The sequence below is a fragment of the Tympanuchus pallidicinctus genome, unplaced genomic scaffold, assembly GCF_026119805.1.
Source record: "Tympanuchus pallidicinctus isolate F22 unplaced genomic scaffold, pur_lepc_1.0 scaffold8, whole genome shotgun sequence".
Taxonomy (NCBI): Eukaryota; Metazoa; Chordata; class Aves; order Galliformes; family Phasianidae; genus Tympanuchus; species Tympanuchus pallidicinctus.
This window is the reverse complement of record NW_026294802.1, coordinates 14,454,489-14,470,725: the sequence shown is the minus strand read 5'-3', so window position 1 is coordinate 14,470,725 and position 16,237 is coordinate 14,454,489. Positions and strand designations below refer to the sequence as shown.

At 43.9% G+C, this 16,237-nt stretch overlaps 1 protein-coding gene across 1 annotated transcript; it reads right to left on the bottom strand.

Annotated features, from left to right (window-relative positions):
• Positions 1-532: 532 nt before the first annotated feature.
• Positions 533-16,146, bottom strand: ADSL (adenylosuccinate lyase). The gene is made up of 13 exons (XM_052668576.1): positions 15,952-16,146; positions 12,338-12,541; positions 11,139-11,183; positions 10,291-10,370; positions 8,428-8,599; positions 8,223-8,269; positions 7,734-7,824; positions 6,933-7,002; positions 5,812-5,959; positions 3,943-4,033; positions 3,316-3,405; positions 967-1,143; positions 533-676 (listed from the first exon to the last, which is right to left on the bottom strand). Exons 1-13 carry the CDS (start codon positions 16,105-16,107, stop codon positions 590-592), a joined length of 1,458 nt encoding a protein of 485 aa, XP_052524536.1. The 5' UTR covers positions 16,108-16,146; the 3' UTR covers positions 533-589.
• Positions 16,147-16,237: the final 91 nt, after the last annotated feature.

Sequence of the window (16,237 nt, the reverse complement as noted above, 5' to 3'; positions counted from 1 at the left end):
AAGTAAATCACAATGGCTGGTAAACAAGCTTGTGAGAAGGTACAGTATTAGGACAGTTAGACATCACTAAATGAAAGACAATCACAGTTAGATGCAGCCCAGAAATTCCATGGTTTCTCCCTTTCAAATCATTTTTGCCTGTTTGTTCCCCAAATTACAGTACTCTGACAGCAAGGACAGCCTCTAGAATTCCTTGAACTACCTGTGGAGAAAGTTTAAGAGAAGACAAATAAGAAGGGAGTGGGTTCAGCTCCCCTTAGCCTTGGCTCATCAGTAAGTCACACATGAATGACAGGCAGCACCAGACCCTGCTCTTTAAACAGCTGGCAGTGCTCTGTAAGGGCTCATCAAAAGGCACAGTGATAAAGCAATCTTGTCACCATTGAGTGTTTCTCAGTAACTACACACAATGGATGGAGGCCTGATTAAACAGCGAGCAAAGATTTGAAAAGCCCATCTGGAATCAAAGTGGTGTAAGCTCTGAGGGTTAAACACTGTAGACCATCAGAATAACGTGACAGCACAAGCAGACTTGGTTCAATAAGGCTTTTATTATTTTCCTGTAACCAGAGGACTTTGCTGAATGTGCCTAAAGTGTCAGCTCTATTTTCCCACCCATCTTGCTTTGGTATGGAATCAGTGCTGGTCGAACCTCCTCCTTTAGGAACTTTGCCACCTGTTTAAGGAAAGGGAAGAAGAAAGTTAGTAGAAGAAAGATGTTCCCTTCTTTTCCCTATTCAGACCTGCTTGCCTCACTGGGGTCTATTTCACAGAGGCACTGAGTGTCAGCTACATCCAGAATCATGTGTGAAGCCCACAGGGCAGAAAGACAAGGCAGTCAAATGAAACAAAGTAAGTGTGTGTCTGCCAAAGTAGTAGGAACAGAGGTATGAAATATGAGTACACAGGATGCAGGATTAAAAACCATAATTGCATAACAACACCCAAAACCTGTAGCCTCTTTACCTGCTGAGGAGCACGTCCAGTGAAGGAGGAAGGATCCAAAAGGCTGTCAAGGTGTTTATGGATGGGGCTGAAGTAAGGATCAGCACGGACACGGGCAATGAAGTCATTATCACCCCCTTCCTGTTTCACAACAGCAGCTGCTTGCTGGGAGAGAACACGGATCTTCTCATGGCAATCCTACAGGAGCAGGGGGAAGAGGAGGGAAAAGGAAAACATTCAGTCCCTTGTTACTCACTCTCACATATATCCTGCTTGTGCAGGAGGGGAAACATCAAAGCATCCTGCATTGGATGCCACACAAATGAGACAGCTTAGACTGTAGCATCTCGTATCACTATAGGAAAACAAGATTTTCCTGATCCTTCTACATCTCTGCACTTTGAGGCTAAAGAAGTCTGAATGATATGCATGTTCCCTGTTCAATCACCCCACAAGCTTACGGCAGTAAAACCCTTCACACTTTCTCAGACTCTCCACATATTCTTAGGATTCACTATGGAGTTTGTTTTTCCAGTTGTTCCATTCCCTACTTGCACGGTTTTTTCTGAAGACAGACTAATTGCTGTTCCCAAGATATTCTATGAACTACAATGGAGGAATTCCTTATTCACAAATAGTCATCCCTGGCACGGAACATCTTGAGAGAATAACAATCTACAAACTTGGAAAAAAAAAGAAAAGAAAAGAAGAGAAGCTGTCCAACTTAATCAGCAGTGAACTATGTAAACCATGGCTTACAAAAGGACAAACAGATTGAAGGGAAAAAAGCACACAAATCCGAGGGTCTTAAGACATTCTTTGCTAGAGAATCTTCATATGGATTAAGACTGACAAAAGTCCTAATTGTTCTAAAAGACTTCCCCCACCTCTGACTTGTTGTGAAATCCATCTGTAAAAACAAGGAAGCCCAAATGCCATTGAGGACCACCCGCAAGATCAGATGCTGTCATGCTGGCACTAAAATATTTATGTGATTGCATTTATAGTCAAGCAGGAGTCTTCTCAAATGCATTATCCTTGAGCAATCTTGGTTTAGAAGGAAAATGATCTCCTATTCCTTGTTTCCTCTATTCAAAGGCCATCGTGCTCCAGCACTGACATGCTTCAGGCAAACAGAGCTGTTTAGGATGTTTGGGGGAGGGAGCTGTTCAGTGGTGAGGAAGGCAAGTGAGTTTTTACGCTATGATGTAGGAAAGCCTCAGATTTGTCCTCAGAAAATTTTGTTGTTACAGTTTTCAGCCCATAAAAACAGAACATACTGTGAAAAAGAACAGCTTTTCTAAGTGTATTCAACTCTAAAGACTTGTAATTAAAGAGCACAGGAAAGAAGGTAAGCCAATAACAAACACAAATGAAATTAGCTTCTCAATCTAATTAAATAGACTGTTTAGGTAAATACAGGATGCTTTAGAAAGAGAACCAGCTGAAAAGATAAGAAAACTTTTACACAGAATATGAATCTTAGTATGTTTAATTAGGAAGCTTACTGATGGACACAGTGACAAACATCACAGGCACAAAGACAGGAAAAAGGATGTTTCCTAACTGGGTGAGCTGCCAGAAGTGCTCCAGAGAGCCACAACCACAGATCCTACTCAAAGCTTCTAGGAAACCCTTCTGTTATTCCTATATTGCAAGTTTCACTTCACCTTTTATGGGAAACAATTATTGAAGGAAATGTTATAGTCTCAAGGTGAGAGAAAATAAGCTAGTTTTGTAGGATGTAAGGTTTATTACCCATTTCAAACTGAACTTTGAAATTAAATGATAAGGAACTATAATCTGTGTCTGAACCTATTTGCTAAGAAAAACATTTCTTATTTCTGATTTCAATTTGCTTGGACACAGAAAACTGAATGAAGGACCATAAACAATAAAAGCAATAAAAGGCAATATACTGAACTGAGGAAGTGTGATACAAGAACAAATGGTTTGGGCTTACTTGCACTGATTCATTCCTTTAATTTATAAAGGTACCCCACTGCCAACAGGCTCCATTTGAAGAAGTCTGGCCTGCATTCCAAGTTCCCTCAAACAATTACAGAAGAAAAGTGCCTGCTAGTATCTCATGTAATAAAAATAAATAGGTCTCTCTGCCCTCCAGCACAGACAGCCAGATTAGCTCAAACACACAGCATTCCTAACAGTAAATAAGGATCTCTACAACTGCTCTCTCCTCAGAAAGCAGAGTCTGGCTTTGCAGCACAGGTGTAATATTAATAACTCTGCAGGAGAAAGGGGAGAACAAAGAAAGGGGAGATGTTCAGGAAGACAAAAAAAGAGCAGCTTCTGTTTGTTAAGAGTGAGACATCAGGCAGTGAACAAAGGTATTTTGGAATTCATCTGTACCTGACGATTGCCCCCTGCTTTCACCATTGCCATGATGATATTCTCTGTGGCCATGAATGGCAGCTCCTGCCGGATCCTCCTGTCAATCACCTTCAAACAAAGACAGCAGAGTTACAGGAATTCTGTAGGCAGCTGGGACTCCTGGTGAGCTTTTTCCTCTGCCTTTAAATCCCCAGGAAAAATAATTTCTCTTTTTGATTTTAGCTCTGGAAATCTAAGCACAAAGCTACTAGCTTGAAACTATACTTGGGAATGTTAGAGTGGAAAGGGTGTACAACGAGGTTGTTATGCTGTTGTTTTTTAAAACCTGTGGATAATTTACAGGGCTGTATGAGACCTGTGTTGACAGTTGCTTTTGATGGTAAATCCTACAGGTTCATGGTGCAGTTCAGATAGAAGTGCCCCTTTTAAGAAGTTTGGCTTTGACAAATACCATTGTGTATCCATGCTGCAAGCAGTGAAAACACAAAGCAAAAATTCAGAGACTGTTTGAACAAATAGATAGGAATATAATCTTTGGGAAGATTTACTATTTCTCTCCGCCCCCCCAGCCCCACGCTCTGCCTTTTTGGCACAGCTGCAGTATCACCAAGGATGCAACTCTGCATATGCTACCTGATTACTTACCTTTGGATATACTACGAGTCCCTCGGAGATGTTCTGCAGTGTACTCAGGATGATATCAGCTGTGAGAAAAGCCTCAGCCAGGCACACACGCCTATGAACACAGGTACCCAAAGGCCCCGGTTAGCAATAAAGGTCACGTTCAAGTCTACCACAAGTTCAGCTCTCCAGTTTCTCCAAGTGTCTCCAGAGAGCATTACAGAGACCCTAGTGCTTGAATTGTTCTCTTTACGGGTGCTTCTTGCTGCTTAAAGGTCACAAAAAGGAAAGCTAAATAAGAGCTACCCATCTTGAGAGCTACTGCTGTGAGAAGGGAGCTGCTGGGTCACTAGAGATAGGGAAAGAGGAGATGAGAAAGCACAGAGGCACACACAGAAAGCTCTGAGATAATTCAATGGTAACACGGCTAGAAAAGAGGGCAGCAATTTACAGAGCCAGCAACTACCTATCTTTCCCCAGGTGCTCTGCACTGCCTCGTCTACTGATCCTGCCCTCCAGCAGGACACTTGCTGCATGCTCATTCTGTGCCTGGCTTCGCTCAGCAGGGAACTTTCAAAGCGGTCCATGTGTGTGGTGGGGGTTTTCTCTAAGAGATCAGCTCCTGAGCGCTCAGGGGGCTCCTGACAAAAAAGGAGTAAAAAAGGAGAGGGAGGAAAGGAGAGCAATAAGGGCACTAAACTGTACCAGGCAAAGGGCTCTGGGTCACAGCACAGCCAGTACAGCATCACCCTCCTGTGACAGCAGTACCTGATCCATTCTCAACTGTGATCTTTTAAGAAAACACTTGCACTTCAGTCCTGTGCTACGTTTTGAAAAGGCTGCTTTGTCTGCTATTTCACAGGTCATTCATTTGCCTTTTCTCTGTCCTGCCCTCCCTTCAAAACACGTTAGCTCTGACAACAGAAGTCCCAGGCACAGAGTTTTCTATATCAAGTACGGAATGAACAAATGACCCTTTATATTAAATGAAGTAAAAATAAGTGGGAAACATTCCAATAATATTTCTACACTTGGCAACTACTGGGAAATGAAACCACTGTATCAACCAGCATCCAACTTCTTAAACGCTGTATTTTACTCTGCCTATGCAGCTCTTTTCTTAGCAAGACAGGTAATATTAGCAGCTGTGGAGTCAAGTCCTCTTAGAAAAATACATTCCAAGGAAGAAGACTACTTTGAAATATCAAAGGTAAATACGAACTTTATGCAAATTTAATATTAACTGCTAGATGAATGAACTGAGTGCGATTGCTATTTAATTAATTATAGATAACTTTGGTTCATCTCAAAATAGTCATAATGAACAATCACAAAACAAAAACATCGCTCAGCAAACTTTGCTAGAAGATGTGCACAGGTTTCTATAAGATTGCTTAATAATGGTTTGTGCTCACTCTTTAGGATCTAAATTACTTCTTTTACAGAGCACTTCACAGAGAGATGAAAATAAGTTTCTTTAGATTAGTGGGAGGGTGAAGGGATTACAAAGAAACTGTTGCATCATTCAACATTATGAGTTGAAGAAGAGTAGGGTCAAAAGCTGTGTTCAAAACAGGAATGAAAACTAATTTGCAAAATGTGAGATGTCATGTGCTCTAACAGTACATCCTTAAACCAGATCAATCAATCACCTGCAGCCCTCTTCTCTCTGTTGGATTGCTGTGCAAAAAGATCTTGACTTATAGAAAACTAACAATTTTCATCTGATCTTTGAGAGAAAACCATTTTGTAGTCTCTAGATTTCATCAACTCTGCTTTTCATCGGGACGGCAACCCGTGGTTTTAGGGTAAAAACAGTCCGTTCCAAACATATCAAAGGAGCTTCTTGCTGAAGGTATTCTCAAATTGCTGCATTGCACGAAGTCCACAAACCTGTTAGCACTGTCATCCAACGTTCGCTCAAACCACTGCACAGAAGCTGTTTGGAGGGGATCCAGGACCAGAGTCATCAGGTGCCGAGCCAGGCTGCAGCACCGCTCCGAGCGCATTGGATTCCTCTTGTAAGGCATAGCACTTGAACCTGTGGAAGGAGGAAGAGTGATGGGAATGGGGCAATAGAGATGGCGCACTCAGGAAGATGCAGGTCCTGCCCCGGATAAGAAAAGTCAAACAATGGTTCCTAACATGCTAAAGCCTCAAAATATGATAGTTTTCTGAGGACAAAACGCAATAAAGAAAGTGACAACATGATACTTCTTCAGATTAGAAACACCTAAATGTGGTGGGGAAAAAAGTGAGAAGACATGTTGCCACTGTATAAAACAGCAGAAGCACCTCCACATGAAAGGAACAGATGGACGTCAGTTGTAGCGCAGCGCTTAGCAGCATCTCTCTAGGATCATGAGAGCACTGTCTTTGAGAGCCACAGAGTTCTACTGATGCCTTTTGCTCTAGTGAAACCAAGCATAAGATGTAGATCAGTAATACTAACAGACAGGGCTATGGCTTCAACTGCTGACTCAATCCTATGGAAACATTCAGGGTGCCTGAGCTGTCTTCTAGCCAACATCCAAAATTATGTTTCCTTCTCTCTTTTTTTTAAAAACCAACATTAGAAACACGTAATTGGTGTTCTTCTGGAAAGGGTTTTACTGTTCTAAATTTGTCTGTGTGTAAATAGGCAACAAAACGTGCTGAGTCAAGCTGAAAACCTACAGTTCCTGTTAGCTTCATGAGGAATGGAGAACACTGAGTTCTCTTCAGACCCGGCTGTCTTGTGGGCAACGAGGAATACATGACTGCTTCTTCTCTTCCCAAAACCCAGAAAGTGAAGAATACAAACACTAAAATCAGGTTAATTATTTAATATCCAGAGGTCTTTGGTTGTTTCCTCTTTTTCTTTTTTTTTTAATAATTCAATACACTAATAACTTTACACCCCAGTTAATTTAAAACAACTTCTTTCAGTGACATTTCTAAGTTTGCTTCAAAGGCTGCAGCAGCACAAACAAAAGGTCCATACACTGTCCCAAGAAATGCCAACCATCCCTTACCAATCTGGTCTTTCTCAAAAGGCTCTTCTATCTCCTTCAGGTTGGCCAAGAGACGAATGTCAGTACAAATCTAGAAAAAAGCCCAAGAAATTAACAAACAGAATCAAACCGACACACACCTCCTGTCCCTGTTTATGCAGAATTGTTTGCATTTGTGTCCAGGATGAGAACTTGGGAAACAATGAAAAACTGCCACTACAATCATGCTTCTTGACCTAAAAATCCCAAAGTCAAGAAAGCATCAGCAAAAATGTCCCTCCACTGTATCAGAATACAACAGGACCCCACAGCAGGTCCAATGTTTGCATGGAATGGTAAAGATCAGGAAGAAACACTGAAAAAGCATAACAGAAGTTATGCGATTAGCAAATATAGATAACAACTGCTCACTGAATCAGCCAGCTTGTAGAACTAAACCAGAATGCCACAGAGCATTTTAGCCCAACAGAAGGACCAGGGAGGGAACAGAGATAAATCAACGAAAAGAATCCACAAGGACAGCTAGAATAACACTAAAATCAGAGATGCAACTGATGGGGAGAAAAATGGAGAAATTTAAAAACCTCATATGCACTGGGAAAGACATTGACTCTACTTGGATCAATTTAGCACAGATTAGATTAATACCTGGTCTTAAGATCTTTGATATCTGATGCCTAAGCAAGGACCCAATGGTGATTTACGTGATGTCAAAGAGGAGCTGAACAACAAACATCAATTATTATTTCCCAAGGTAAGCGTTCAGCACCACAAGCACCTTTTCTTGTCCTCCTTCCTGCTGTATATGCACAGGGTGCTCACCTTGTGAACAGATGCCCCCAGACTGGCCAGTACAGACAGGACTTCAATATCCACCTTGCGACTGTAGGTCTGCCCTGTGACCATGTATGATCTAAAAACAAGCACAGAAGTCGAATGCTTCAGACATTAAACTGGATGAGAAGACTGAGAGCAAGATGTGACAATGGCTCTTGAAGTGGATGACAATGCCATCGTTTTGCCCTGTTGACATGTTTGGATTCAGGCTGTCAGTTCTTTGGGTAGCATGCACAAGGAGAGAGAGTGAAGCAGAGGAAAAGTGGACAGCTGTGCTTTAAAGAAGTGGCCTGGTTAGGAGATGGAGTTCCCCCCAGAGAGCCTCAAGTGGGAATGAAAGACCACGAGGGAAGGTAAAATCAACAGCAGCACAGATGTCAGTTTGGCAGTTGATAGATTCTGAGCCAACACAGAAAACAAGAGTCAGATTTTGTTAACACCACATTTAGGTTACTAAGCATTCATGGTACATACCGCTTAAATCCTGCCTTTGCAGTCACTAATCTGTCCAGCTCTTCAACCTCAGAGGGAGAAAAAACAAAAACAAAACAAAAAGAACCTCAGTATTCAATGACCCAAAAAGTATTTGATGCCAGAACCTCCACGTGCCCCTAAAGAGAAAAGCACTCCAGACAGGAGAATATTTCAAGGCTGAAAGTCTGCTCTCTGGCTGACTTACTTTACTATGGTCTCCCTCGAAGAGCTGCAAGAAGCTGGCCTGAGTGCCAGTGGTGCCTTTCACACCCCGAAAACGCAGGTCGTCCCGAGCTCGCTCCAGGTTCTGCAGGTCCATGCACAAGTCCTGGATCCACAAGCAGCAGCGTTTCCCCACAGTGGTGAGTTGTGCAGGTCTGAAAACAACCGAGAACAGAAATCACTCCTTGGTGATTTGCACAACAACTCCAAAAAGACCATCCTTAGCTGATGAGTCTACTGTTAAGATCCCTCTGACTCACCAGAGCAGGAGTTAAAGATTTGGTACCTATGTATCACCAGTCAATTACACTAGACAATAAGATTATTCTTTTCAGGAAAAAAAATTTAATATTGATGGCTTTTTTCCAGAACTCTGTCAAATGGGAAAGCCTTAGTTGGTAACAAATAACACGAAGTGGAGGGTCCACTCCCAGGCTCTTTATTTCTGCTCCCCAGCCACAGCTACCAGGATCCAGCAGCCAGCTCGGCAGGAGCAGTTCTGCAGGCAAATAGCACCCTCTAGGGGCCCGGCCCGGCAGGAGAAGGCAGAGAGCTGGGAGGAAAGCACAGCAAGTGCAGTACCACTACCACATGCCCTAGTTGCTCTGATGTCAAGGACACAGAGGGCCTCAAGCGTTTTAAAGACTTCACAGATGAGCAAGGTGCTCCGATTAAGCTCGGGCACAGACAGCAGAGAAGATGTGGAAGCAGGGATGCGCGATCCAGGAATAAAGAACTCTGCAAGTACATAAGCAGCAAGAGAAGCCAGGGAAAATGTGGACCTGCTCCTAAACAAGTCAGGGGGCCCTGCTGACACAGGACTGAAAATGTCAAGGTACTTGCTGCCTTCTAACATGGTTTTCACCAGTAGGACTTGCCTTGCATATACTTCTTGAATACTCCTTTGCACTCTTTCTAAAATTCAGAGTGAAGCAAAGACCAGATACTACTTCTCTGAAAAGCTTTTGATAAAGGGGGACCAAGGACTGAAGCTGATTGATTGAACAACACAACACATACAGCAAGATTATTAGTCAAGAGACCTGATCTGATGCTCCCACTCTCCTTTGGGAGTAATTTTAAAGCAACGGACACTGATCCTGTCATGATCTGTGCTTAATTTCCATGGGTCTGTTGTTCCATGTCACCAGGATAGAAAATCCAAGCTTATAGTTTAAAGCCTCTGAAAGCAAACCATCTTCATGAATTAGCAGATTAATTACTTTCCCCAACAACAGACAAGTCCAAATCTTGCTGTATTTTGACTCAGGAACTTGCCTACAAGCAGTAATGCCAATAGCACTGCACAAAAAATGAAATTTTCCAGGCACAGAAAATGCCATTGTCTAGTTGAAAGGGAAAATCTTCCTTTTTTTTTATTCATATAGAGACATATGAAAACAGAGATCTTGTAGTCATCATCACTTGAGAAGAAGGCTTTAGCACACTGAATAGCTGTGGTTTCCTTCCAATAACAAACCTTTCTAAGATGCAGTGGAATACAACTGATGGGAAAACCAGCATTAAGAATATCTGTCAGGCTTACTGCAATTCATAAATCACACCTTCTGAAACAACCCACAATTTACACCTATGTTAACAAGTTCCTTATGGAGCTCTGTTAAAACAACTGCTGACAGTATTCAAAGAAAAGTCCAATTTCCTGATGTGAGGCCAACGATAGCAACACACTCCTTTTCTGAACCACCACCATCTTAATGTCCTGCAATGCCAAATGCCAGAGATCAGAGATGGTAAGAGAGAAGGGAGAAAGAAAAAATAGTAGCAGGTCAGTCTATCCAAAGCACAGCTGAACAAATGAAAGCAAAGGCTGGTAGCTACTTACTGGTAGTGAGTGAAGCCCAAGGTAGGCAGGTCAGCGTGTGCCTCAGCAAAGTCGGCCAGCCGGCTGATCACCCTTGCAAGCTGGTGGATGCAGGGAGGATGGAAAAGAGGTGGAATGAAAAAGGGGTGGGTGGGAGGGAAAAAAAAAGAACAAAAGCTGGCATGCTCAAGCATAACATTGTGAGAAAAGGGGGACGGAAACAAGCATACAGTCATTGAACATCTCTGTCTAACCAGACAGTATGGTGCCCTTCATATTGCCAGGGAACACACACAATTTCTACTTGCTAAGGAAATCAAGCACGGGATGATGAAAGCAGCTGGTCTTCAGCTGAAGCTAGGCCAGTGCTCACACCCAACCCAGGCTGGTTTACTCCTGAGTATTTCCTTCAGTCCTAGTCAGAAATAAAGCTGCCTGGGGTGTAATGGACACATCTACAGTCCAGGGAAAACTGGGTGCCAAGACATTCAGGCCAGCTACATTCCAACTACATTGAACTCAGAAAGTTGTATTATATAGCCTCTTTAATGCTGATGCACTCCTGGTGATATAGTTACATGGCTGCCTAAGCTCATCTTGAAAGCAATACAGTTGTTTTCTGAGACTGATACCTGTGACACACACAAACTGCTAGTACCTAACAAAAGGTGCTCACAATTCCTGTGATGAGCAGGGAAGCCTTAGGGAAAGACTGGAGAAAAAGGAAGATACACTTGCTTGAGGATAACCTAAGCAGCCAGCTCCTCCTAGCTCCTCAGTGAGGCCTAAGAAAATCCAGGCTGAACACGTGCTATCCACAGAACATCAGCACTGCCCGCTTCTGAGACGCTGCACAATCACCTTCTCACCTTGGGTAGCAGCAAGTTAAACCCATCTCGGAGGACAATGAGATCCTGAAAGAAGCAAAGAAAGGAAATTTGGGCCATGTCTGACAACCAGCCATTCAGCCTGAAGGAGCAGACAAGCACCTCTCTCAGCAAGAACACAGAAGATCAAATACTTTGCCTGCTCCAGAAGTCTCTTCTTAGAACAAGGCATCAGCTTTTATTCCTGCGCCTAAACACTGCAGGGAACTTGTTTATGACAAAAATGCTGGATCCATCACTGTTCCTACTATACTATCCATTGGGAGTCATACTGGCAGCAGAAGACCTATTTCCAGTAACTGAGCATAATGATTATTTGGAGATACGCACGATGCACATGACAGATCAAATCACTGAATCAAAGGAGAAAACGGTGGCACTTAGTGGGCTAAGGGTAGCAGAAGAGTCAGGTCTGATCACGCATCAGTCCTGCCTTTTCTCTTTTCAGTCTCAAATACAGACAGGTGCCAAATGACCTGGGGAAAGGAGTATTAGCTAAAAGACAGAGATTTTCAAAGAAGTAAGTACAAATAATCATGCAGCAGCTTTCTTGTAGAACAAAAGAGGATACCAAGTTGCAATGACTTAGATATCATGGAGCAGCAATATGCAGTTTAGTTTGGGCTCAGGTTCAGACAGGTTTTTCCTGACGTCTGACAGTTCTGCAGAATGGGGGCACTTCCTTTTTTATTCAACACATTTATCCATTCTATTGAAAAGCTTTATCTACCCCGAATCAATGCAGGTGCCCCAAGCAACAACTGAAAGCCCATAGGCTGTGTATACCAAAAGTTGACTCATTTCGTAGGCCAGTGAACTCTTGTCCCGCTGGCGTAACTGACAGCTCATGTGTGTCTGCATACATTTTCATTGTGAATATCTTATCTCCTTGAATGTTTAACATGCAAACAGAGCTCAGGGAACAGTAAATTTGCAGGTAGATGTTGCTTCATATCAAAGGGGAGAAGCCACAAGTGGAGCCCGTCTTCCTAGGGTACGTAGGAAAAAGGGTAATCACGTTCAACAGGAAGACTGATAAAGATGTCTGAAAAAAAATAATAGATTGACCATTGTTTTATAAGCAAAATGATAAAGAGCTATTTATAAAGAACTGCTAAGTGAGAAACTGCATCTTTGTTTTGCCCAGCTCTGCAGGCAGGAAAATGAAAGTCTTATATTACCGTGTTATCCCCTACATAACAGGAAGTTGCTCCAAGGTGAATGATGGCTGCAGCTTTGGGACAGCAGTGGGCAAAGGTGTGAACGTGTGCCATCACATCATGGCGCAGCTTCTTCTCTTCTTCCGCTGCCATCTTGAAGTCAATGTTGTCCAGATTTGTTTCCATCTCCTTTATCTGCTCATCTGTGATGGGAAGCCCAAGTGACTGCAAAGGAGAAAGAACTTTAAGAGGAAACTCAAATTTGATACAGGCGCTGTTTAAATAATTTACTCCCATGTGACAGCTCATGGAAGCACGGCAATTGGGCACAGTCAGAAGATGCAAGAGAAAATGCTTCATTCTAGAGTTCTCCAAACCCTTCCAGTAAGGCACAGTTCAAGATTAGATGTTCTTCCTAGGCTTCACATTTCCCTCAATCACAGAACATCCCTGTGTCAACTGCAAACATCAGACATACAGAGAAAAAGACTTAAAAAATAGCACACTTTTAACTTCTTTCAGTGAAATTTACCATTTGGGTAAAGAACAGTTCAGCTACCAGGTGACAAGATAGCTTGTGTCAGGAGGAACTCTGGACAAAACAACTGCAAGCATATATGGTGTGCTTACAACAACTGCTTAGAACATATGGAAAGCAAAGGCTGTTTGCACCTTTCCAAAAGCCCTAAAATTCATCTCAGCCTGAAACTGGGATCTGGGAGAACTAATTCCCTGATCTGGAAGCACCAGACAAATACTCCTAGTTCGTCTTTTAAAATATTTGTTAAACTTTTTCTGGAAGCTGTTTTAAAAACAGAGTAAGATATTATCAATACTGGTATAAACCTTACACAAGCTAATTAAGATGAGCAAAATGTCTCTTTCTAATATGGTGAGTTTAAAAGTCTCACAGTGAACTTAGCACTGCTGCCTTTTCTATGTTAAAATGCTACTATTCTGCACAGCAGTAATTGCAATTCTCCAACCAGGAAGCTTTAATGATACAAAGCATTTCAAAAGCTCGTTCTATTCAGAATCAAACTGATTAAAAAAGTGTTTGCACATGTGGAATCTGGAATTAGAGAAAATAGCAAGGGAAGCAGATAAGTCTTCAGGGTCTTCATCAGGTAATTAGCACCCAAACAACTTAAAATACCTTGCTGCAAGCGTAATGACACAACCACGAATGTCCAGATGAGCAAGGGGTAGCAGCTGGCTCCAGACTGCTGTCTCTGAGGTGCTCTGATACAGATCATAACTGCCTGGAAGCCCACAGACAAGACATCAGGCAACAGTCTTACGCTAACAGCTCTTGTATTGTTCACATGTCCGTGAGCTGTTCTGAAAAGCTGAAGATGGTATGTGCCACAGAGGAAGAAGTAATATCCAAGAAAAGAGACTGTTGCAACATCAGTACATGTCAGGTAGGAGCCAACGCCGTGTCCTCACGTGCCCACAAACATGACGTGATGCCTCTTCCCTATGACCTTCTGTCAATATTGACAGTACCTCAGGGAGAAAGCAATCAGATGTCCTTCAAATTTGTCCACCTGAAAAAATTAAGGACCCAAGTGACATCATGACGTTTCTCCGAAGTGCCATAAGTCAGTGATGGGCTTTCTGCGTTGTGCTTTTAAGGTGCAGTTCCTCTAAGGCTGTTCCAACACAGTGACGTGATGTTGTAACTGCTCTGATCATTTACTCCCTCCTATAGCAAGAGGTCAGAGCAAAGCAGATGTGTGATACAGAACATCTCTGACAAACAGAATAAGAACACTGGGCTGCACATCTGATGAAGAACATGTCAGATAAATACTCCAACTTTATAGGGAAAAGAAAAAAATTGAGAACAACTGTAGGTGCTTATCCTTAGGAGAGGAAACACTGAGATTCCACATGCGCAGAACACTACTGGTTGGGTCAAAGCTGTGGGATGTCTACTGGAAAGAAGAGCTCCATTAATTTTTCGCTTGTCTTTCAAACAACTTACTGTCAGGTTAGGAGTTCAAGGCTCAAATTAAAGAATGATGTGAGAATGTTGTAATGCAAATGAATTTACATTAAAAACAACACAAAAATTAGAGTTTGGAGATGGATATGAACTCCCATACTTTAGCTCTTAGCCTGGACTTCAACTAGTATTAACTAGGAGAAGGTGAGTTGAAGAAGCTGTCTCCACATGCTTTGCTGATTCTCCTCTTTCAAACTCCTGGCATCACCTGCTGTAAGAAACAAAACACAACCTGGAAAGATTGTCTGTTTAACCCAGTATCTCGTGACACAATCTTTCAGCTATTTCACATATTCCAAGTGGGCACACTGAAAAATTTCTCCAATGAATAGGGTGGGTATTGAAACCACATACCTCACCTTATCCTTCACCTAAAGCTTATAACTAAATCGTACGTTCTCTCTTTTGCTACTTCCCTACAGCTTGCAGAAAACTTACTGTTAGGCTTTCCTACCATTCTGATTTACTACAGGAAGGCTGCTAGGGTGACTGGAGAGGCAGGGCACAAACGTCTTGAAAGACAGTGAAGATAATTACTGGCGTAAATGTTGCCCACGGTTCATTCATTGCATTATTATTATTATTATTATTATTACTTTACTGCATGCAAAAAGAAATACTACGCATTTTTTAATAACAACCTCAGGAAATCACTTCTGACTGCACCTATCACAACCTGCCCGCTGACAGAGATAACAGGTGCTGAGGAGTTGGCTCTTTCAGGCCAGATCTGACTTCAGAAGACAAACTCCTCTGGAATGAGGAGATAGATAAAAATAGCGGCATCCTTCCTCCCACTTTGAAGAGTGTGCTTTAGAGACTGCACTGTCTGCCTCAGCTTTCTGGGAGCAAAGCCGTGGTGGCAATGGGAGGCAAAGCAAGGGGCAGGAGACACGGGAACCCGAGCTCAAGGCCTGCGAGCAGACACCAAGAACTTCTCACTGGTTCTTCCAGCAGCTTGCTTCCTCCTGTTAGGTCCGTCACTGTACTTCAGCATGTAGTGCTTCACCCGAGCACAACACAGCTGTATCGGAACAGCTCCAGCTTCCAACACGCTGCCTTTGGTGCAGAAGGAGAACCTCAGCCGCACCGAGCCCTGCTTGCTCATCCTCCAGCACCGCGCTTCCCTGCCCTCAGGCCAGCAGTGACAGCTCGGCATGGAGCCCGCCTCGCCTCTGCACACCGCTACTGAAAGACGCTAGCTAGGCAGTGTGAGAGCTGTCCCATCACAAGCTTTTGCGCCTTGCTTTTATTTGCGGCAGCACTCGCCCGCCTTTTCACTTTCAGCCTGGGGGGCTGAGCGTTCTGCTCGCTCGGACCACGAGCCACCTCAGCCCACATCTGCGGCGGGCAAGGCTGCCGAGCGCGGCTCTTTCACAACCAGGGGAGCGGGAGGGCGGCGTGCAGCGCGAGCAGCGATTGGCTGGGGCCGGCAGCAGAGCCGGCCTCGCGCTCACACACCCCATCGGAGCCCCTTTTAGCGGTTACGCTTCTATTTGTTTTGGAGGAGGCGAAGGTCGCCTCGCCGAGCTCATCCCGCACGGCGCGGCACCGGCTCAAGGGACCCGAGGCTGGCAGCCCGTTCAGGACCGCAGTCGCAGCGGCCGCGTCTCGGCGCCGTTACCTTCTCGGCCTGTGCGAGGTAGAGCCAGAGGCGGCGCCAGGTTCCGAACTTCTTCCTCTCGCTGAAGTTGAAGGCCATCTCGGCGCTGGCGTACCGCGACACCAGCGGAGAGCGGTAGCGGGCCAGCGGGTCCTCCTCGGCGCAGGGGGTCGCCATGACGACGGCTCGGCGGAAGGGGGGAAAGGGGACGCGCGCTGCCGGCAGCGGGGGGATAAAGGGCGGGAGCCCCGCCTCGCCACGAGGCCCCGCCCCCAACGCGGTGCCCCGGGTGGGAGGGAGGGGAAGG

Coding starts and splice junctions, on each gene's coding strand:
- ADSL (XM_052668576.1), bottom strand. CDS start 16,107: ATGGCGACCCCCTGCGCCGAGGAGGACCCGCTGGCCCGCTACCGCTCT. Junction 3,406..3,942: donor GACTCGTAGTATATCCAAAG/GTAAGTAATCAG, acceptor CTTTGTTTGAAG/GTGATTGACAGGAGGATCCG. Junction 1,144..3,315: donor AAGCAGGGGGCAATCGTCAG/GTACAGATGAAT, acceptor CTGCTCCTGTAG/GATTGCCATGAGAAGATCCG.